The 21,192-nt window shown below is 50.7% G+C and overlaps 1 protein-coding gene across 3 annotated transcripts; it reads right to left on the bottom strand.

Annotated features, from left to right (window-relative positions):
• Positions 1 to 302: 302 nt before the first annotated feature.
• Positions 303 to 12,997, bottom strand: DBNL (drebrin like). 3 transcript variants are annotated; one of them, XM_020897660.2, is made up of 13 exons: positions 12,818 to 12,997; positions 8,711 to 8,766; positions 6,843 to 6,955; positions 6,168 to 6,242; positions 5,100 to 5,246; positions 4,222 to 4,299; positions 3,731 to 3,882; positions 3,561 to 3,609; positions 3,064 to 3,139; positions 2,372 to 2,467; positions 2,157 to 2,269; positions 1,812 to 1,908; positions 303 to 1,338 (listed from the first exon to the last, which is right to left on the bottom strand). In XM_020897660.2, the coding sequence occupies exons 1-13, from the start codon at positions 12,898 to 12,900 to the stop codon at positions 1,199 to 1,201; spliced, it is 1,275 nt and encodes a 424-aa protein (XP_020753319.1). In that variant the 5' UTR covers positions 12,901 to 12,997; the 3' UTR covers positions 303 to 1,198. The 3 variants fall into 3 exon arrangements, with proteins under 3 accessions (XP_020753319.1, XP_020753320.1, XP_020753321.1); XM_020897661.2 differs by having other exon boundaries at positions 3,561 to 3,606; positions 12,818 to 12,996; XM_020897662.2 differs by lacking the exons at positions 6,168 to 6,242; positions 6,843 to 6,955 and having other exon boundaries at positions 12,818 to 12,993.
• Between the last annotated feature and the right edge of the window lie 8,195 nt (positions 12,998 to 21,192).

Raw genomic sequence — 21,192 nt, 5'->3', positions numbered from 1 at the left:
CCTAAGTCGACAGGAAGTGCCATCTGCAGCCAGGCAGTGGGGGGGGGTGGGGGGGGGCGGGCACTGGGACTGGCCACCAGCCCCACTGCCTGGGGCTGGCAGCCTCCTCAGCACATCCTTTGCCCCACGCTGCTTCTGCCAGGCACTAGAAGAGGAGCTGTAATTCCCCAGACACGGTGGTGTGGGTGCCTCGCTGCATGCACACAGGCACACGGGCTGTCCTGGGTGAGGGGAAGTTCCCTGTGGCAGGGGTCAGAGTGGTCCTCGGCCCCTCCCAGAGAACTGAGATGCAGAAGGCTGACTTCAGTCACATGTAGATCTTTATGCCTCTTCTAGGTGGCTAATGGTTGGTCAGAGGTCAGAGGGTGTACAGGTGAGGGCTACAATAGGATGGATCAGAGCTAGCGCCTGTGTGGGGCAGTTGTTATTCCAAAAGCAGACATAGGTGGGCTGGGGCAGAAATAAGGAAAGACAGCACGAACAGGCCACCATGGTTACTTCTCCTGAACCTCTCAGGCACACTGGGGCCAGGAGACAAGAGTGAGCCACATGGAAGGCAATGCAGTGTCTGTTGATGTTTTCACCTCCTCCTTCACATATTCAGATGGGGGCTTGGTCGTCTCTGTCTCCACTGCCCACAGCCCAGGCAGAGGAACAGAGAAATGGGCAGGACAGAGTAGGATCCAGAAATACTGTCGTCAAAGTCATGACCCACTCCGACTTTGGTCATAAACTAAGTTCACTGTTCCCAAGGATCACGGACATTCTAGTTATAGACACCATCCCATAGAGCCAAGAGGAAAAGGAAAGAAAGGCAAATGCAGGAGGCCTCGAGGTGCCCCTGCTCAGACCCCCCGCCCCTGGCAGCGCCACACTCCTGGGGCAGAGGTTACTGAGGGCTGGCTCTGGGCAGGCCTCGGCGCAGTGTCTTCTGCTGGGGGTCAAGGGCCAGGCTGTTTGGGAGTTTGGGAAGCTCTGGTAGCACGTCTGGAGATCACCAGGTTATTGCTGCATCTGGGGTAACAGAGGCCAAGCCACCCAAGCCAGAGGGAGCCAGAGGGCTTGTCCTCATCAGCAGATACCATTCCTTGAAAGTGCCGTACACAACCCTCACCCAACCTCTTCCAGCAAGAAGGAAATCACATCTGGGTGGGGAAGGGAAGGACAGCCCTTGGCTTCAGCCAGCAGTCGAGGGTCCTTACTCAATGAGCTCCACATAGTTGGCGGGAAACATGCCAAAGTGGCCATCTGGCCCATAGCCACGCCACCAGCCTTCGTCAATCACCTCAATGCCGGTGATGAGGTTCTCAGGGTCAAAGGAGATCTCGGTCTCGTCGGCTGCAAAGAAGGTGAGCCCAGATGCTGTGCTGAGAGCTCGGGGACCCTGGCCACCAGCCTGTCCTGATGCTGCTCCTGTGGCCAGTCCCCCAGGACACATCTTTCTACAGTCTGACTCTGGGACCACTGTCCCAGTGAAAGACTAGAATATAGCACTTCCACATATCAGCCTGCTCCCTGAAGCCTCCACCCAGGGTCAGCGGGAGGGGTACCAGCATCCAGGTCTCTGACCCATTCCTCTGGTCATATTTCTAGTTCCAGAACAAGGTGGGCAACTGGGATTCACACCAGTGGACAGCAAGCAGCTGCTCAGAGCACGTGGGGACGCCTGAGCTGTGCAGCACACCCACCCGTTCTTCCTTCTCACCCTGCTTCCATTTCTGACCCCTCCTGGGGCTATTTCCTCGAGGGGCCCCAAACCCCGCCTCCTGGTCTTGGGCCCTGTGGCCGGAGGCGGTTGGACAGCACATTACCTGCCTGGTAGTCGTACAGGGCCCGGGCACAGAGCCCCTTCCCACTCAGCCCGCGGGCGTGGTCAACGGGCTCCGAGCCGGCATCTTGCTGCTGCACCTGCCCATGGACGGGAAAGAAGAAGCCAAGTCTCAGGTCTTGATTACCCCAGACGCAACCCTGCTCGTGACCAGGGCCCACCACAGACTTGTGGGGAGGGCACGAGGGCCAGGGCCTCCTCCAGGACTAAGCGAGATGAGTCACAGGCAGTGAGGCACAAAGTTAGGTGTCCCATGATGGGAGAGCCAGGGAGTGCATTTCTGGGTATGCGGCCCCTTCACAGATCTGCCCTGCTGCAGAAAACCCACCATCGGAGGCTCCTCATAGACAGTCTCCTGCTCTGGGGGTTCCTCGTACACGGCCTCCTCTTCCACCTGCACCGAACACGGAGGGATGCTGGGCACCGGCTCCTCGCGGAGATCTGCACGAGGGGACACAACTCACTCTGACCCAGGGGAGGGGACAGGACAACCCACGTCTCCCTCCCACCCTCAACCCTCCACGGGGCAGCCAACAGCCTTGCCTGCCCTGGGCCTTGAGGTGGCATGAGCTGACTCTCTGCTGAGGGGGGTATCTGGTTGAGTGAGTTGCTTCTGCAGGAAGGGGCTCCTCAGCTTGCCTACAAACCAATGGTAGACATGTAAGACATCACACAGTTGGAAAGGAGGAAGAAGCAAGTACCTGCTATCTTTTCTGTGCTCTGTATTGCTCAGAAGGGGGACCTGTTCTGGGACAGTGAACATCACACAGGGAGTGAATGGGGACGTGGAACAGCTACAGGAATACTACCTAGCATGCACACATCACGTATGTGCACCGTGGGCCTTGTGCAGTGTTCGAGAGCTGGCCAGCAGTGCAGTCTGATACAGCCTTTGAGGGCTAGAGAGATGACGGATCCACGGCCCTGAGGCCCAGATAACAACCCAGCACGGGAGCTGTGCCGGGGCACAGGGCCAGGACTGGAGAGTATTCTTTGCAGAGCCACACATGGTCCCTCCTGTCCCACCAGGTCTCTGGAGGAGGAGGTCAAGAGCAGGAAGGTGGCACCTGGGTCCCAGGCTTGCATCCCAGAAGCTACCCACACAAGCACAGGCTCTCCTTAATCATCCCTTTCACGTTCTGATACATCTGTCACTAATTCAGGGCAGCCTGTACTGGGACCCCAGACCCCTTCAGCCATCCCCTGCCTCACAGCTGGACCAAGGGAAGTCTCACCTGGCTGAGGGCTGGAGATGGATGTGGTAGACATGGCCCTCTCCTTCTGCTTGAAAATCTCCCGTGGGTGTGCTGGCTGTGGACAAACAAGCTCATAGAGGAGTGCACATGGACCCGATAGTGAATGAGGCCCAGGAGTCCATCGGCCTGCCTGGCTCCCCGCAGCTGTGCAGGGGGGTCAGGAAGCAACACCCCAAAGCTGAGGGGCTCACAGGTCTTTTCCAGGATCACAGGAGACCCACATCGGGCTAAGCTTCTGCCCTCAGCCTCCTCTCCACTGCCAGCTCTGAGACACCACATGTCCCATGTTCAGATCTGCCCAGCCCCCTGCAGGCCCCTTAGAGGAAGCCCCTCTCTAGGGCCTGTGGCACAAGATGCGTGCATCTGGAGGAATCCATGTGGCCACCATCGTTCCCAGCAGGCAGCCTACACACCTGTCCTGGACGAGCCTCCGCATATTACTTTGGCCTCTCAAGGTGGGAGCATCCAAGACTCACCTGCTCCTCTCTGTTCCTTGAAACCACATCATGCTGTTCATACTTCCTGCTGGGAGGAGCAGAGGGAAGAGCTGCAGCCTGGCTCAGCATACTCCTTACCTGCTTCTGGGGGACACTCCTAGGGAGAAGGAGAGACAGCCCCTCCCAGTAGGTGCCAGCCCCCACCTCACCTCTGGAGGCCAGCCTCGCCTCCCTGCTCCTGATAGCGCTGCTCCCGGAGGGCAGCCTCGCGCAGCTCCCGCTCCCGGCGCTCCTGTTCCAGCTGCTGCCGCTCCTCCTCCGCTCGCCGCTTCTCCTCTAGCCTGCGGTTCTCCTCCTCCTTCTGCAGGGAGAGTCGCACCCGCCTGCCGCACTCGGCCTCTGCACTGCCGGCAACATGGACCTCCCCTCTCACCCGTGACCTATTCAGCCAGGCTGCAGAGGCTGTGGTCAAGCGTGGGCTCTAAAGCAACGCTCACTAGCTATGTTACTTAACACCTCTAACCATTTAGTTCAACCATCTGCAAATGGGTGCCAAAAGGCTTATTTATTCAAATCCCTTACTGAACAAGTATCAGTGAACTTATTGTAAGAAAAACTGAGATGTAGCAGCTCATGTTTGGTGCACAGACAATGCTACATAAATGCCAGCTCTCGTCATCACGCCCTGGGCAGCACTTACCTCTGCTTTGGCCCAGAAGCTGTCTTTGCCAATCCTTTTGATCTCAGACACAGCATTGGTCTTCTGGTACACTGAGCCCTGAGAGGACAGAGAATTCACTACAGGGCCACTGACGGGAGCACAGAATGGCTAAGAACTGCTGTGATGGCACCTGGGAGGAGTGGCGCTTGGAACAGTGACTCTTAAGGAGGCCTGAAACAAAAACAGCCTGAAAGGCCCTGGAAACTCCAAGTGGGGATGCTCAACCCCAGAGAAAACTGGAATCGTTTCTGGTTACACCAGGCCCTTGTGCACGGAGGCTAAGGCAGGAAAGGCCCCTGGGCCTGCCTGAGAATCCTGGAAGCTGGGCCGTGCTGAGGAAAACTCTGGACAGGGGTTTCCTCAGACAGCTAACTGCAATGCAGCACCCACAGAATACCCGAGAACCTCAGCTACGTGTTGGGAGACTCAGCTCCGCAGCAAGCACCAGGCCACAAGCCCAAAGGTGTGTGGCCACAACTTAAGAGAGGCTTCCCCTGTACACCACCAGGAGTTGCTCCAAAGCAACCACTGTCCAGGGCCACACAGGATACTCTGGTGTCATGGCCTGCAGGGTGGATGGAATCTCTCTGCAGAGAACCCCTGACCACACAGATGCAGCGTGAGAGGCTCCAGCACCACCGCACAGGGTGAAAGGCCACTCCTCATGCGCACTGGTGCCTGCCTCAAGAAGGCAACTCCTGCTCCTGTCAGGCACAGGGTCACCACAGGCACCTCAATCAGGCTCCGGGACCAGAAGCCAGGCAGGTGGCGGCCCGGTCCCTCTGGGAATAAAGCACTGAACGTGGGTCCAATCAGTCTGAAGTTAGGGGTTGCCCTCAGGGCCACACAGCACTCACCACTGGAGCCTGGGGGCCCGTGTCCTGGAAGCGGCTACTCTCCTTGTGGAAGGCATAGTTAGCACCTGAGGCCCTGGCCACCTTCTGCATGATGCACTCGGGCTCCACGTCCTCCTCGGCCCTGGCATTGATGGTCACATGGGCCCCCTGCAGCAGGAGCAGGACTTGATGAGAAAAAAGCACTGCGGCCCCAGGGGAGGACAGGCTGCACAGGGCTCAGGGTCAGGAGGCCTGCTCTCACCAGGGCCTCAGGAAAACCAGCTGAGGGAAACCTACAGTTCTTATCCCAGCTTTCATGGAAGGCCCGCACCCTCCACAGTGTGGCCTGTTCAGCGCTGCTACAAGACAGCCCTGGCATTAAAGAGCTTCTTCCCAGTGAATGAAAACGAACCTTAAAAGGCACCTGGAAACAAGCACATTTTCTGCAAAAAGCAAGCTACTATTTCTCCATGAAAAACGAGAACTATGACCTTGTTGGTACTTAACACCAATAAGCTTGGGACCCTCTCTTTTACCTCCAAGATGGAGAAACTGAGGTACATATGAAGAAATGTTGGCAGAACCAGAAAACAAAGTCCTGGATCTCCTTGCCAGTAACCAAAGAAATGCAAAGAGTAAGCTGACAAGTGAACAACAAATAGTTTTTGATCACAATGCTTTTGAAATTAAACAAAGTTCCATTATATGATGACTAAAATAAATATATGCAGAAATGGACTGGGGGAAAAAAAAGCATTAAAGGGAACATGCACATTGAGGTTGTGGACATAAGCAACTATCCTTCTCCTCCAGATCCTTAAAGTATAGCTGAAAATTTGTCCTCATAAAACAAGTGGAACCCAAGGCTTAGCCCTGCCTCAAGACCAGCTCCAGCATGGCCTCTTTGTGGTCCTCTGTCCCCACCCACTGAGGCCAGCTTGCAGGGGCTCTGGCTACATCCTGGGCAAGAGCAGAGCAGCCTCAGATGCAAGGCACACTTCCAACTCTGGATGTGATTCCTGCCACCTCACACCCTGGAACCTGGAGATCTGGTGAATGCTGGGAGGCCCCGTACAGAGCAGCCCTCACCTTCAAGAAGCCGGCCATGGTGCTGACGTGGTTGGCGCATGCTCCCTTCCGCACGTCATTCACACCCTCACCGGTCTGCAACACAGCACATTCCTCGATGTCACCCAGGTCTCCCTGCAAAGTCACCACCCACCCCAGGGAATCGGCAGTTTCCCTGTGTTCTAGGAAAGACAAAACCGCAATCCCTAAAGCAGAGGACATGGTGAGACCCCCAAACCTCCGAGTCAGGCAGAGTCTTGGAGAAGGAAGTCACCCGCTTCCACTGTGGTAAGTTTCCTTAGAATTCCACAGTCCCCACCCAGGGGAGCCATTTCATTAGAGTCACTGTCCTATACTCCCAGAGCCCTCCTAGCCCTTATCCAGGCCCTCTGCTCCCCGAGGATGACTACATTGAAAGGGACAAGGACAAGGACAAGAGTGTCCTGTGGTTGCCTGTAATCCATTTTACAGGAGTACTTCTGGGCCAGGACAGTGAAGTCTGCACAAGTAAGGCCCCAGGTGCCCTTTGGGCCACAATGAATGAACCCACTATTCTGTCCAGTCACCAGATTCAAGCTGTTGGGAAGTCAAGTTCTCCCCTGCTCCAGTCACAAAAGGCAAAGAAGGAAATAAGAAGAGGAAGTTTTTCTGGATCACATCTAGATGAGAACTCAGAAGCCCTCAAGTTCCACATACCCAGTTGATGAGGACAAACTTGGGCAGGCCGGAGTTGGGGTCCTTGACCCTGCAGAAGGCGTACATCACCTTCCCACTGTTGAGCTCCTCCACCATCTCCTCCAGGCCCCCCTCTGCAGCAGTCACAAGGAGAGTCAGAGGTGGTCCAGGGACCCCACGCCCACCCTGGCACCTAGTCCACCAGGAAAGGAAACCCAAGCTGCTTCTAAGCCAGGGTTCTCAGTCCTATCTGAAACAGAATCAGATTCCTAGGCCTACCCCCACTAAGCTGACTTATGAGAACTGGACGGACCCCAGGGTCTGCACTTGTGAAAAGCACCTCAAGTGATTTTTAAGCCACACTAGTCTAAAAATCACTCCTCCTGCAAACTTACAGGTAATTCTGGAAATAAAAATGTCATTTCTGCTGCAAACCAGGCAGGCACCAGACCTCCAATGGAGGAGCTCTGCAGTAGTTTTACCACGGCCTGAACTCCACTAACCGCCCCGGGATAGCAGGGCCTGCTGTGAGTCACCCTGTCCTTACATGTCTGCTCAGACTCCAGGGCCACCAGAGGCTCCTGAGCAGATGTTAACTGCCTAGTCATATAGGGCCTCAGCTCTTAGACTCCCTGAGTAGGGACAAGGGAGTGATGGGGAAATAGGAGTGGTCGACCCTATGCCACTCTCCCCTGACACTTAGGCTGTAAGCCCCAGCATGCACTAGAGTTCTGGATTCCTCTCAGGTACCCCAGACATTCCCAGGTTGTGAGAAAGTGCTGGATCAGGTATTTTACCTATTGGGCTCCACAAAACCTGGGGCAGTCCTGCGGCCCTGCTGTGGGCACCCACAGCAGAGCCTGTGAATATCACTGCGAATGGTGGCATGAAACCTGAACTCTGCAACTCTCAGTTCCCTATGACATCACAGTGCACCTGACTCCACCGTCAGTGGCAGTCCTTCTAGAAAGAAGACCACCCAAGAAGAACCGCTCATGAAAGAGGTTTTCTACCAACAAGTTACTAGAACCATTCATGCAGCAAGCAGAGAACATGCCAGTGAGCATGCACTGAATAATGAAGCTATGTCACTCAGGTCAGGTGAGCTGGCCTTGAGAATTAAGGAGTCAAGGGTATCAGGTGGGGGATCTACAGTTTATACCCCTCTGCCCAGCACTGGCCAAGAGCCTGTTCTTCCCAACAGCCTTCCTATCACCCTGTATTTGGGCAGCACTTTTCCAGGTCACCCTGTCCCAGCTGACCATATACATTGATATGACCTCTCCCAGGTGGGGGTGTGCCCAGCAGATATTCAATCCACCAGAAAGAGGGCAGAAGGAAGGATGTGTCTGTACCTTCTCTTTCTCCACCAACACTCAGCTCTGGGGGACTGTCATCCTGTCTCAGCTACAGCCCGGGGCTAAGGACAGAGCACAGGCCAGGCCTTGGGCTGTCTGCAAGCTAGAGAGGGCAGGCCTATTCCCCATCTCAGCTCTTCCCACCTATGACACAGAGAACACTGCTGCCTTGCACCTCCAGGCAGAGACAGCCAAGGAGTAGGTATTTTCACTTAGAAACATCTGAAACCCAAAGCAAGCCAGAAGGAGCTGTGGGCAAGTCCTGCCTGGTTGGCTGCAGTCTCTCAGGTCAGGGGAGCAGGGAATTCCTCAACATTGACACTGATGTGGGGTAGGCTCATTGACAGCCAGGGAAGGTGTCACTGGTCATGCCACGTGCAGGGGATACCTCTGCACCCTGAGTGTCCTTCCTCCTGCTGTGATGGTGTCAATGCCAGCAGAGATAGAGCACTGATGTCCCAACTCTCCCTGCTGCCCCCCACCTCCTGATGCTCCTGTAGCCCATCTACTTCCTCATTTGACCATACTCACCCCCAGTGCCAGCCACGCGGATGTCATTGCTGTTTCCTTCGTAAGTAAAGAGGGCCCTGAAACAAAACACAAATAGGCTCATAACCAGTGCCCTGGTAACCTTGTGCCGTCACTGAACCCACCAAAGCTTCACACTGCACCCCAAGAGCTCAGCCTGACAGCAACAAGTGGGCTGACACAAGCCCCACTATGAGGCAGGATCTCAGTAGGCTGCTGGGGCTCCCAGAGCTCAGCCTTCTCATCTGGAACTGGCCCAACCTACCAGAGTGGCTTGTCGTGAGGACCAACTCTTATGGAGATGGGAAGCATGCGTGTACTTTGCAGAAAACTAGGCTGTGAAATTTTACGGCAATGTTCTACACATTTATGTGTGAAACATTTACCTTGCTACCATGTATGTCGATGGTGGTGGTGGTTTACTCATTAAGTTGTGTCTGACTCTTGCGACCCCATGGACTGTAGCCTGCCAGGTTCCTCTGTCCATGGGATTCTCCAGGCAAGAATACTGGAGTGGGCTGCCATTTCCTTCTCCAGGGATCTTCCCGACCCAGGAATCGAAACTGGGTCTCCTGCATTGCAGACAGGTTCTTTACCGACTGAGCTATGAGGGAAGCCCATGTATGTCCATATGAACAAGCAAAAGATACTTGCATATTCCTGAAACCAGAGCACGCCAAGGAGGAGGAGGATAGAGAAATATATGCATTTTTAATAACCAATGCCCGTGTGCATGTCTGCAGTCTTCTGGAAAGTCTGAAAGGTTGGTGGAGCAGGTCTGCCTGGGCTTGAGACTCTTCCAGCAAATGCAGACTTTTATAGGCTGCATACGGCATCAGAAACCATAGAGGCCATGACGCAACATGAAGTCAGTTTCCTCACAGGACAGGCTCCTATGGGCAAGTTCTATAACCTAGCAGAGCCTCAGGTCTTCACAGGTGACCCTGGGTCATACCTTCCTTCTATAAGACTATTCATAAGAACGCTGGCAAAGATTTGGGCTTATAAATCTGTGCCCTGTAAGTGTTGCGAAGTATGGTAAATTGTATTAAATCTAGGAAAGGGCCATGGAAGGTCCTTTGACCAGAACAAAGATTACTCAGAGAGAACATTCTAGAAGAGACAGCATCCATGCAGGCCACATAAAGCCGAGCCATCAGCATGAACCCTGCAGAAGCTCAGCTCCAGAGAGTGCTGGCAGATGCCAAGGTGAAGGTGGTAATCCATGGGACAGTAAGTCAAAGGCTTAACCCAGTCAAAACCCAATCTGGCGTGTCATCTCCCCATGCTCCAAAGCACAGGCTGCTGAGGTGTGCCAGATAGAAACTGCAGAGTCAAAAGTCTGACAGGAACCAAATCAAGTTCCACTCAGCTTTCCACGGGCCTAGAAAACAGCACTGGGCAGAGCTGCCTAAGCCTAAGAAAGTCAGAAGAAGTTATACCCAGGTCCAAAGATCTGGGAGACATCCAGAATCTGGGGGTCAGGGTCCTGACCAGCCTTCCTCCTGGAGGAAAGAAACCCATTCCTCTTGAAGGCCACAAACCGTGGCTGCAGAAGACAGGCACACTGGACAAGCACCACGAAACAGAGACTGCTGCTCAGGCTTCGCTTTTCCAAGAGATCCAGCAGCTAACAAGGCATGGTAGCACGCCCTGTGCCTACCATCCACCCCTCTGACTTCATTCCCCTTTATCCTAGGCTCCAGCCTAAGCCACCTTCTTGAATGTTCCCAGTTCAGAAGTTCATCCAACATTCAATCAAACAACCTTCTTGCAAATCAACATTAAATTAAAAAAAAAATGATGTGTTGGCTGTTGGCTTGTGCAGGCACACAGCACAAGGAGCATGTGGGCACTAAGTACCTTATAACTCAATCACTTTCAAAAACAGTCTGAAAGCCTGTTACTTGCGAGTGATGGAATACAGCTATGAATAATCCTTAATAGGGCCTGACCACAGAACTTACTTTTTAATGGAGACAAAACACACACACGCAAACACATCACACTAATGTATAGTCAGGTAGAGAAGTGGGTACAGGAAGTGAGCAAATATGCCACAACCCAGGGGAAGAACCTGGTTTCCCCAGGAGAAAGACCCAGTACAGAGAGCTGATGTTATGGCTGCTCCCTATCCCATCTCGCTTCAGAGCCTGTTCCAATGCACCCACTCTGAATGTGAAACTTTATGACCCACCAAACTGGAGACCACTTCTTGCTTCTCTGCCACTTTTTGTGTACTCCTCTCAGTACCCCTACAACTGGGACAGAGATGGGGCCCACCCCATCCTTTCTGGTGAAGAGAAAAGGTGACAAAATCAACGAGGATGCATAGTGTGTGTCTGAGGAAGCCAACCAGGGAGATGGGAATATCTGACTGCAACCAAATGAACAGGAATCTAGAAAGGCCTCTCCAAAAAGGCAATACCAGAGCTTGAGAAATCGTTTGGGGAGCCCCCTAGGATGATGTGGAAAGGCACTCCAGGCAGAGGAAGCATAAAGAACAAGGGTTGTGAGGAACACCAGCTTGCAAGTTTAAGGAAGAAAAAGAAGGCTGCTGCTGCTAAGTCGCTTCAGTAGTGTCTGACTCTGTGCTACCCCATAGACGGCAGCCCACCAGGCTCCCCTGTCCCTGGGACTCTCCAGGCAAGAACACTGGCGTGGGTTGCCATTTCCTTCTCCAGTGCATGAAAGTGAAAAGTGAAAGTGAAGTCGCTCAGCCATGTCCAACTCTTAGAGACCCCATGGGCTGCTACCAGGCTCCTCCGTCCATGGGATTTTCCAGGCAAGAGTACTGGAGTGGGGTGCCATTGTCTTTTCGAAAGAAGGCTAGAGTGGTGGTAAACAGGTGGAGCAGTTAGGAGCCAGGTCATGCAGGGCCTGTCAGCCATGGCGAAGAGTCCAGGCTTTATTTATGCAACAGGAAGCCACTGCGGAGTTTAAGCAGGGAAGTGACATGGTCAGATATTTTTTCAGCAGGTCTGTACATGCAGACCTGCCCAGATTGACGTAGCCCCAGAAATTCTGCAGACCCAGGAAGCTAGTATTCTGAAGCTCTTCCCTAAAATGCCTCGGAGTGAAGGAAAGGATAGGCACTAGTGTTCTCGATATCCCAATAGTACACTGGACAGAAGCCACTGGGCTGGGCACCAGGGAAAGCAGAGATGAGAAAACAGTAGCACTTGACAAGCGGAGAAAGCCAGTTGTTCAGCCTCGCCCAGAGAGCCCTTTCCCAGGCAAAGGAATAAGGCTCCTCAAAGTTGGTCACCTTACTTCATTATATGCAGCATATTTCTTAGAACTATAAACGCTCAAAACTGATCTGTGAATGTAATTTAAGACATATGGAAATTAACAGAATTACTATGCCTACAACGACCCTTGATGCAGGACAGAACAAGGGTCTATGTGTGGGCTACCCTGGGCTCTGCCAGAGGTTTCAGATTCAGGCCTTCTGTACTATAAAGGCCCTATTGCCGACATTCCAGCAAAGGATGTCACCGGAGGTGGAGGGAAGGTGGGACCTTTTCCAAACATAACCAGCATCCTCCTTTCATTCATCTCCCCATAGTTCACGCATACAAAGTAGTATTCTTCGTGATGAAAGGGAGGTTCTTAAAATCCCTGGAGAACCAAGGACCTAAATCCCTCGACCTCTCTGTCTGACGCTCCCAAAGCAAGGCTCCCATTTCCAGTCTGGCTGCTAGACCACCCTCGGAGTCCCACTGCTGAACACAACATTCGGAATGAAGGCAGATGTAGCTTCCGCTTTCTCAAGGAGGGCTGAGAGGGCTTTCTCAAAGTGCCCATTGTCCACGGAAGTCCCCGAACAGGAAACGAGAACCTGGCGAAGCCATCAAGCACAGCCAAGGCCCACGATCCAACGAGGCCCAGGGGCCGAGACCGGTGGCTAGCGGAGTGGAAGGGCTGGGGACTTACCGGGCCCCCACCCGGGTTTAAGCTGCACAAACAGAGGGGCACGGGGTGATGGAGGTGGGGACCTAATCTCGCGGGGTGTGGCGCAGGTGCGCGGCGCTCAGCTTTCCGCGCGCCCTGGCTCGCCGGCCCCAGCCCGTTCCCGGCCCGCTCCCGGCCCGCCCCGTCGCCCACCAGTCGGTTGAAGACTTCTCGTTGACCACTCTCTCGTAGGCCTCCAGCAGCGCCGGCCCATTGCGGCTTAGGTTCACAGCCATAGCCCACACCTCGGTCCCCGCGACACTATCGCCGCGCCGCCGCAGCTGCTTCCCAGACCTGCCGCGCAAGGCAGCCCAAGGCCCCGCCCGGCGGCCGGAAGCCCCGCCCCGACGGCCGGAAGCGGAAAGGGGGTAGGCGGGACCCAGAGTGAGCGGCCGAGTGCAGGCCGGGCGTTTGTTGGGCTGCGGGCGGGCTGGAAGCTCTTGGGGGTTCGAGGTATGTAGCTAGTTGTACGTGGCGACGGAGGGAAAATGTGGCCTTCTGCGTGTCCTCGCGCTCTGTCCTGCCGAGCCAAGGCACGCTCTCTGAGTCTGGCCGAAGGATGCCACCCAGTCCCTCATTAGTTACTTTCGTGGAGCACTTTCTTACTCTTATCACGGTTAAAAGCACTTGTTTGAGGATCCCGTGACGGGCACGGGGGTCCCTTGATCATCTGTGTGAATTCCGAATAGTTTTATCTAAGAATGAAGCATGCGTGATAATTAATGAGCAGAAGAATAAAAATGAACACTAAGTGATGGCCACGCTGCCACAAAGAAAGAAAATGAAGTCGCTCAGTCGTGTTCGACTCTTTGCGACCCCATGGGCTGTAGCCTGCCAGGCTCCTCTGTTGATGGGATTTTCCAGGCAAGAATACTGGAGTGGGTTGCCTTTTCCTTCTCCAGGAGATCTTCCTGACCCAGGGATCGAACCCAGGTCTCCTGCATTGTAGGCAGACGCTTTACCATCTGAGTCACCAGGGAAGTCTACAAACCTACCTCAAAGTGCAGTTGTATTTCTCAGACCTCACCTGCATTTTCTAGAGAGGTCAAGGATGGGGTAGCGAAGGGAAGATGAGAACCTGCGCAGTGCTGGTCCTGTTACCCAACCAAACTTGGGTCCACTTGTCCATTGGTCCCAGTGCAGTAAAGCCAGTCTACCAACATTGAGGTTGTGGTGGGAAAAGTGCAGCAGTTACTGTATGCACCAAGCAAGGAGTCCGGGCAACTAATGCCCAAACCACCCACTGGACTTCAGAAGGTTTTTAAAGATAGGGTGAGTGAGGGGGGTTGTGGGGTTCAAGATCAGCTTGTGGACATTCTTCTGATTGGTTGCTGGTGAGGTAATCAGGAATCAGCATCATCAACCTTCTGGTTCCGACCAGTCTGAGGTCTACCTGCCAATGAGCAGCATGCAATCAACTTCTTCCACCTGGTAGGGGTTTCATTATCTGTAAAAAAAAAAAAAAAAAAGCTCAAGGATGTACTTCAGAATATTATCTATAGCCCTTAAAAGGAACTAATGGTCCTTGACTTTATTTAGTGATGAAACTTATTATTTCACCTTGTTTGACTTTTCCTTTCTTTCTGCATTTTCTCACTTCTCTGATTAAATTTATTCTTTGGAACTCAGGGAAGGCCTAGGAGGCTAAAGTTTTTCTACAGACAAGAGGCAGGTGGAGGACCTGGTGATGGTGGTGGTGGTGGTGGTGGTGGTGGTGGTGTGTCTGTCCCAGGGAGGCCTCCTAGGGTCCTGCTATTATGGTTCTGATTCTTTCCAGGCCCTAGCTGACTGATGGAAGGAGCTCCCCATGCTTCAATCTGCACCTGACTGTGACTGACCCATCTGGAGAGAAAGAGAGACCCATGCCTGGCCTATAGCAGCTCACAGCTTCCTTCTCACCTTAGAGAACTTTCATTTCCCTAAAATTCATATCCACAGTCCCATAACCCATTAGAATTTCATGTTTGAAATTCACTCTTTCAGTTTTCAGAAAATATCAAGTGTATCCTTTATACTATGTAAACCCTACCACAGGATCCTGAGCAGAATCTGGTAGTCAAATATGTTCATTTTTCTACAGCAATGACTGAGAAATCAGTTAAGTGGCTTATAGAAAGACTCTAACAGCCTCATGACAGTTCAGGTCAGATTTTGCTGCTAAATCAGTTACCAAAATCTTAAGGTGTTGGGGTCTGGGCTGCACATTTAAGGACTTGTAAGCCTTATTTGGGCACAAATACTGTTCATTTGTTTCATCTATTTTCATTTCTGTTCACATCACTGCTTGTCTTACAGGCAAAAACTCTGACATCTCTCTGATGGGCAGAGCAGTTACCTGGTCCCACCCTGGGGAAAACCTGGGTCCTAGCTAAATACTCCCTCCCTTCAGCAACTCCATCTGCAGCCCTCCTCCCTCCCCCAGTTCACCCTGGATCTTTTCTTCTACAGTGTATAGGTCTCATTTCTCCACTCTGACTTCACAAATGTGTTTGCATCAGAAAACCAAACTCTTGTAAATAGAGGACTCCCAGATCTCCCAATCTCTAGTCTTTTTTTTTTTTCCTCAGTAACATCTATAATGTCATTTTTTCCTCAGATGCAACCTTCAGGTGACTTCCTGATCCATCACAGTTCAGTTCAGTTCAGTCGCTCAGTCATGTCTTTGTCATGACTCTTTGTGACCCCGTGGAATGCAGCACACTAGGCCTCCCTGTCCATCACCAACTCCTGAAGTTTACTCAAACTCATATCCGTTGGCTCAGAGATGCCATCCAGCCATCTCATCCTCTGTCACCCCCTTCTCCTCCTGCCCCCAATCCCTCCCAGCATCAGGGTCTTTTCAGATGAGTCAACTCTTCGAATGAAGGGGCCAAAGTACTGGAGTTTCAGCTTCAGCATCAGTCCTTCCAATGAATACTCAGGACTGATTTCCTTTAGGATGGACTGGTTTGATCTCCTTGCAGTCCAAGGGACTCTCAAGAGTCTTCTCCAACACCACAGTTCAAAAGCATCAATTCTTCAGCGCTCAGCTTTCTTTATAGCCCAACTCTCACATCCATACATGACTACTGGAAAAATCATAGCCTTGACTAGATGGATCTTTGTTGGCAAAGTAATGTCTCTGCTTTTTAATATGCTGTCTAGGTTGGTCATAACTTTTCTTCCAAGGAGTAAGTGTCTTTTAATTTCATGGCTGCAGTCACCATCTGCAGTGATTTTGGAGCCCTCCAAAATAAAGTCTGCCATTGTTTCCACTGCTTCTCCATCTATCTTGCCATGAAGGGATGGGACCAGATGACATGATCTTAGTTTTCTGAATGTCCAGCTTTAAGCCAACTTTTTCACTCTTCTCTTTCACTTTTATCAAGGGACTCTTTAGTTCTTCTTTGCTTTCTGCCATAAGGTGGTGTCATCTGCATATCTGAGGTTATTGATATTTCTGCTGGCAATCTTGATTCCAGCTTGTGTTTCATCCAGCCCAGTGTTTCTCATGATGTACTCTGCATATAAGTTAAATAACCACAGGGACAATTTACGCCTTGATGTACTCCTTTTCCTATTTGGAACCAGTCTGTTGTTCTATGTCCAGTTCTAACTGTTGCTTCTTGACCTGCATACAGATTTCTCAAGAGGCAGATCAGGTGGTCTGGTATTCCCATCTCTTGAAGAATTTTCCACAGTTTGTTGTGATCCACACAGTCAAAGGCTTTGGCATAGTCAATAAAGCAGAAATAGATGTTTTTCTGGAACTCTCTTGCTTTTTTTGATGATCCAACAATTTGATCTCTGGTTCCTCTGCCTTTTCTAAAACCAGCTTGAACATCTGGAAGTTCACAGTTCACGTATTGCTGAAGCCTGGCTTGGAACATTATGAACATTACCAGCGTGTGAGATGAGTGCCATTGTGTGGTAGTTTGAGCATTCTTTGGCATTGCCTTTCTTTGGAATTGGAATGAGGACTGACCTTTTCCAGTCCTGTGGCCACTGCTGAGTTTTTCAAATTTGCTGGCATATTGAGTGCAGCACTTTCACAGCATCATCTTTTAGGATTTGAAATAGCTCAGCTGGAATTCCATCACCTCCTACTAGCTTTGTTCATAGTGATGCTTCCTAAGACCCACCTGACTTCGCATTCCAGGATGTCTGGCTCTAGGTGAGTGATCACACCATCATGGTTATCTGAGTCATGAAGATCTTTTTTGTATAGTTCTTCTGTGTATTCTTGCCACCTCTTAATATCTTCTGCTTTTGTTAGGTCCATACAATTTCTGTCCTTTATTGAGCCCATCTTTGCATGAAATGTTCCCTTGGTATCTCTAATTTTCTTGAAGAGATCTCTAGTCTTTCCAATTCTGTTGTTTTCTCTATTTCTTTGCACTGATCACTGAGGAAGGCTTTCTTATGTCTCTTTTGGAACTCTGCATTCAAAGGTATACCTTTCGTTTTCTATTTTGCTTTTCACTTCTGTTCTTTTCTCAGCCATTTGTAAGGCCTCCTCAGACAACCATTTTGCTTTTTCGCATTTCTTTTTCTTGGGGATGGTCTTCATCTCGTCTCCTGTACAATGTCATGAACCTCCATCCATAGTTCATCAGGCACTCTGTCTACAGATCTAATGCCTTGAATTTGTTTGTCACTTCCACTGTATAATTGTAAGGAATTTGATTTAGGTCATACCTGAATGGTCTAGTGGTTTTCCCTACTTTCTTCAATTTAAGTCTGAATTTGGCAATAAAGAGTTCATGATCTGAGCTGCAGTCAGCTCCCAGTCTTGTTTTTGCTGACTGTATAGAGTTTCTCCATCTTCAGCTGCAAAGAATATAATCAATCTGATTTCTGTATTGACCATCTGGTGATGTCTTCTCTTGTAGAGTCTTCATGTGTAGAGTCTTCTCTTGTGTTGTTGGATAAGGGTGTTTGCCTAGATCGGTGCGTTCTCTTGGCAAAACTCATTATCCTTGGTCGTGCTTCATTCTGTACTCCAAGGCCAAATTTGCCTGCTATTCCAGGTGTTTCTTGACTTCCTACTTTTGCATTCCAGTCCCCTATAATGAAAAGGACATCTTTTTTGGGTGTTAGTTCTAGAAGGTCTTATAGGTCTTCATAGAACCATTCAACTTCAGCTTCTTCAGCATTACTGGTTGGGGCATAGACTTGGATTACCATGATGTTGAATGGTTTGCCTTGGAAACAAACAGAGATCATTCTGTCATTTTTGAGATTGCATCCAAGTACTGCATTTTGAACTCTTTTGTTGACTATGGTGGCTAGCTCCATTTCTCTAAGGGATTCCTGCCCACCGTAGTAGACATAATGGTCATCTGAGTTAAATTCACCCATTCCAGTCCATTTTAGTTTGCTGATTCCTGAAATGTCAACATTCACTCTTGCCATCTCCTGTTTGACCACTTCCAATTTGTCTTGATTCATGGACCTAACATTCCTGGTTTCTATGCAATATTGCTCTTTATAGCTTCGGGCCTTGCTTCCACCATAGTCCTTTTAGAATCTCCATAGTTCAGAGGAGTTCAACCCACAGTCTTATTGTTTTTCTTCCTTATTCTCTTTGGCCCCACGTGTTTTTGTTTTCTCTTCTTTGGTAGTATTGCTATGTAAACACATCCTAGTTACCAGTTTCCCGAATCCCTAGGGCCTACTAGGGAGCACTTTTCAACATTTTAGTCAACTTGGGGAGGCCCCACCTGGCCTGAATCAGGCTGTTCAGACCAAAGAGGCGGGTAGGTCTCTTTGTTCTGGAAATAGATCAGCTCAGTGTGGTGACCAGGTTTATCCATACTGATGAGGGAAAAGCAGGGGGACCCAGGCTCCACTGAGATAAGACTATGACTGTGAAGAGGGGTCCCTGGTGTGGGAATGTGGGGGCCTTAGGATTCTGTTTTCTGCTTTAGTGTTTGGTAGCCTATTTCAACTTGACAGATCAGGGAAGGCCTCTCAGAGGTAACACTGGAGCAGACTAGATATGAGGGCTGGAGGGTGGCAGATGTGGCTATGGAAGATCTTGGTGGAAGTGTTCCAAGCAGAGGGAATAAGAGCTCTGAGGTGAGAGCACAGAGAGAAAGAGAAGGAAGGAGGCATGGGTGCAGGTTGGATCCTGTAGGACCCTGTGAGTTAGGGGAAGGACTTCAGGTTTTATTCTTAGGTGTGATGGAATCCTTGTGTGCTGTGCTTAGTCATTCAGTGGTGTCCATCTTGGTGACCCCATGGGCTGTAGCCCGCCAGGCTCCTCTGTCCATGGGGATTCTCCAGGCAAACAATACTGGAGTGAGTTGCCATGCCCTCCTCCAGGAGATCTTCCCAACCCAGGATCGAACCCAGGTCTCCCTCATTGCAGGTAGATTCATTGCAGGGAAGTGGGATATTTTTAAATTATTCCTCTAGTTGCTGTGTGTAGATCCTCTCCATGTTCCTCTCCCTCCTACTCCAGCTTTTCTGGAGTTTCTGTTTCCTTTTGCCCATTTCTCTCTTGTTGGTTGATTGTCCCTTGGTTTGAGAATGTGAGATATCTCCAAAGGTCATTCCTAGAACTCTTCTCTTTTCTTAGCAAATTGGCCCCATCTTTCACACAAGCCTCTATACTTTTCTTGCATGTAGATGAACTCAGGTCTGCTTTGCTTCTTGAAGCTCTCCTAGTGGGTTTAGGTAACAGATCCAAGGCATGAAAGCAGAACTCCAAACAGTCAGTGTCCTTCGAACTCTGAAGGCAGTTGACTGTGTCCTGAAGGCATGTGAGCCCAAATGTAGAGGGAACATGCTGGCAAACTCCCTCTGGAGTCCACTGTCTAGAAGGAATCAACAGCAGTGTCCCCCAGTGTTTACACCCATTCAAGCTGATTCAACAAAATACCACATACTGGGTGGCTTATGAACAACACAGTTTCTAGAGGCTGTAAGTCCAAGATCAGGGCACTGGTAGATTTGGTGTCTAGTGAGAGCCCACTTCCTGGTTCTGATAGGCAGGAAGTTATCTGAGAGCAATAGAGAGGTGGACCATTCAGCTAACTGTCCAATAGCCGCCTAATCCCACCAAGCAATTTACCAGGCCTGTCCCTAATACACCCACTAGTACTGCAAAAATAGTCAGGGAGCTGAAAAAGTCCCCACCTGCTGACTGGTGGGACTTTCCCCATGTTAGCACATGTACTCACCTCACAGTATCCGGTACTAAGGTAATCTCTGTCAGCCACTGGACTCATTAACTGCTCATAAATATTCCATGAATGTGCTGTGCTTAGTTGCTTGGTCGTGTCTGACTCTTTGTGACCCCAGGGACTGTAGCCTGCCAGGCTCCTCTGTCCATGGGATTCTCCAGGCAAGAATACTGGAATGGGTTGCTATGCCTTCCTCCAGAGGATCTTCCCAACCCAGGGATGGAACCCAGGTCTCCCGCATTGCAGGCAGATTCTTTACCAGCTGAGCGACCAGGGAAGCCCATTCCATGAATATATACATCTAATTATAACAGACTAAACTATAGGAAGAACATGCACAGTAGAGCATCTTGTTATATAACCTGCAGCTATCAATCAATGACACCCCCCAATTATGCAAATGACCCTTCCTTAAAACCTGTACTTCAGCCCTCCAGGGCCATTTTTTGCCTCCCTTGCATGGCCCTCCTCTCGAAGTGTTCTTTCTGTACTTTTTTTGTGTATACTCAGTTCAGTTGCTCAGTCGTGTCCAACTCTTTGCAACCCTATAGACTGCAGCACACCAGGCTTCCCTGTCCATCAACTCCCGGAGCTTGCTCAAACTCATGTCCATTGAGTTGGTGATGCCATCCAACCATCTCATCCTCTGTCATCCCCTTCTCCTGCCTTCAATCTTTCCCAGCATCAGGATCTTTTCTAAGGAGTCAGTTCTTCACATCAGGTGGCCAAAATATTGGAGCTTCAGCTTCAGCATCAGTCCTTCCCAATGAATACTCAGGACTGATCTCCTTTAGGATGGACTGGTTGGATCTCCTTGCAGTCCAAGGGGCTCTCAAGAGTCTTCTCCAACACCACAGTTCAAAAGCATCAATTCTTCGGTGCTCAGCTTTCTTTATGGTCCAACTCTCACATCCATACATGACTACTGGAAAAACCATAGCTTTGACTATATGGACCTTTGTTGGCAAAGTAATGTTTCTGCTTTTTAATATACTAAGGGTCATAGCTTTTATCCAAGGAGTAAGTGTCTTTTAATCTCACGGCTGCGGTCACCATCTGCAGTATACTCAGTCTTGTCCAACTCTTTGTGATCTGTTCTTTCCTGATTGTTAATAAACTTTCTTGCAATGGGTAAGACCTTAGATTCTTCTTTGCATCCTTACCAAGAACTGAGGCCCATAGGAGGAAGGGTCTCCAGACTCTCCTTCTGCTGACAGTTCATAGATGGCCATTATGTGTTCTCACATGGCAAGAGGGACCAAGAAGCTCTCTGGGGCACCTCTTTTATAAGCACACTAATGCCATTCATGAGGGCTCCACTGCTGTGACCTAATCACCTCCCAAAGGCCCCACCTCCCA

The sequence above is a fragment of the Odocoileus virginianus genome, unplaced genomic scaffold (assembly GCF_023699985.2).
Source record: "Odocoileus virginianus isolate 20LAN1187 ecotype Illinois unplaced genomic scaffold, Ovbor_1.2 Unplaced_Scaffold_17, whole genome shotgun sequence".
NCBI lineage: Eukaryota > Metazoa > Chordata > Mammalia > Artiodactyla > Cervidae > Odocoileus > Odocoileus virginianus.
The sequence above is the reverse complement of the archived record's forward strand: the minus strand, read 5'-3'. Positions and strand labels throughout refer to the sequence as shown.

Excerpts from the sequence above, each read along its gene's own strand:
- DBNL (XM_020897660.2), bottom strand. The coding sequence starts at position 12,900 with ATGGCTGTGAACCTAAGCCGCAATGGGCCGGCGCTGCTGGAGGCCTAC. Across the intron at positions 6,243-6,842 it reads AGTTTGTCCTCATCAACTGG|ACCGGTGAGGGTGTGAATGA; the intron begins GTATGTGGAACT and ends GCTGTGTTGCAG. Across the intron at positions 4,300-5,099 it reads CGGGCCCCCAGGCTCCAGTG|GGCTCAGTGTACCAGAAGAC; the intron begins GTGAGTGCTGTG and ends CTGTCCTCTCAG.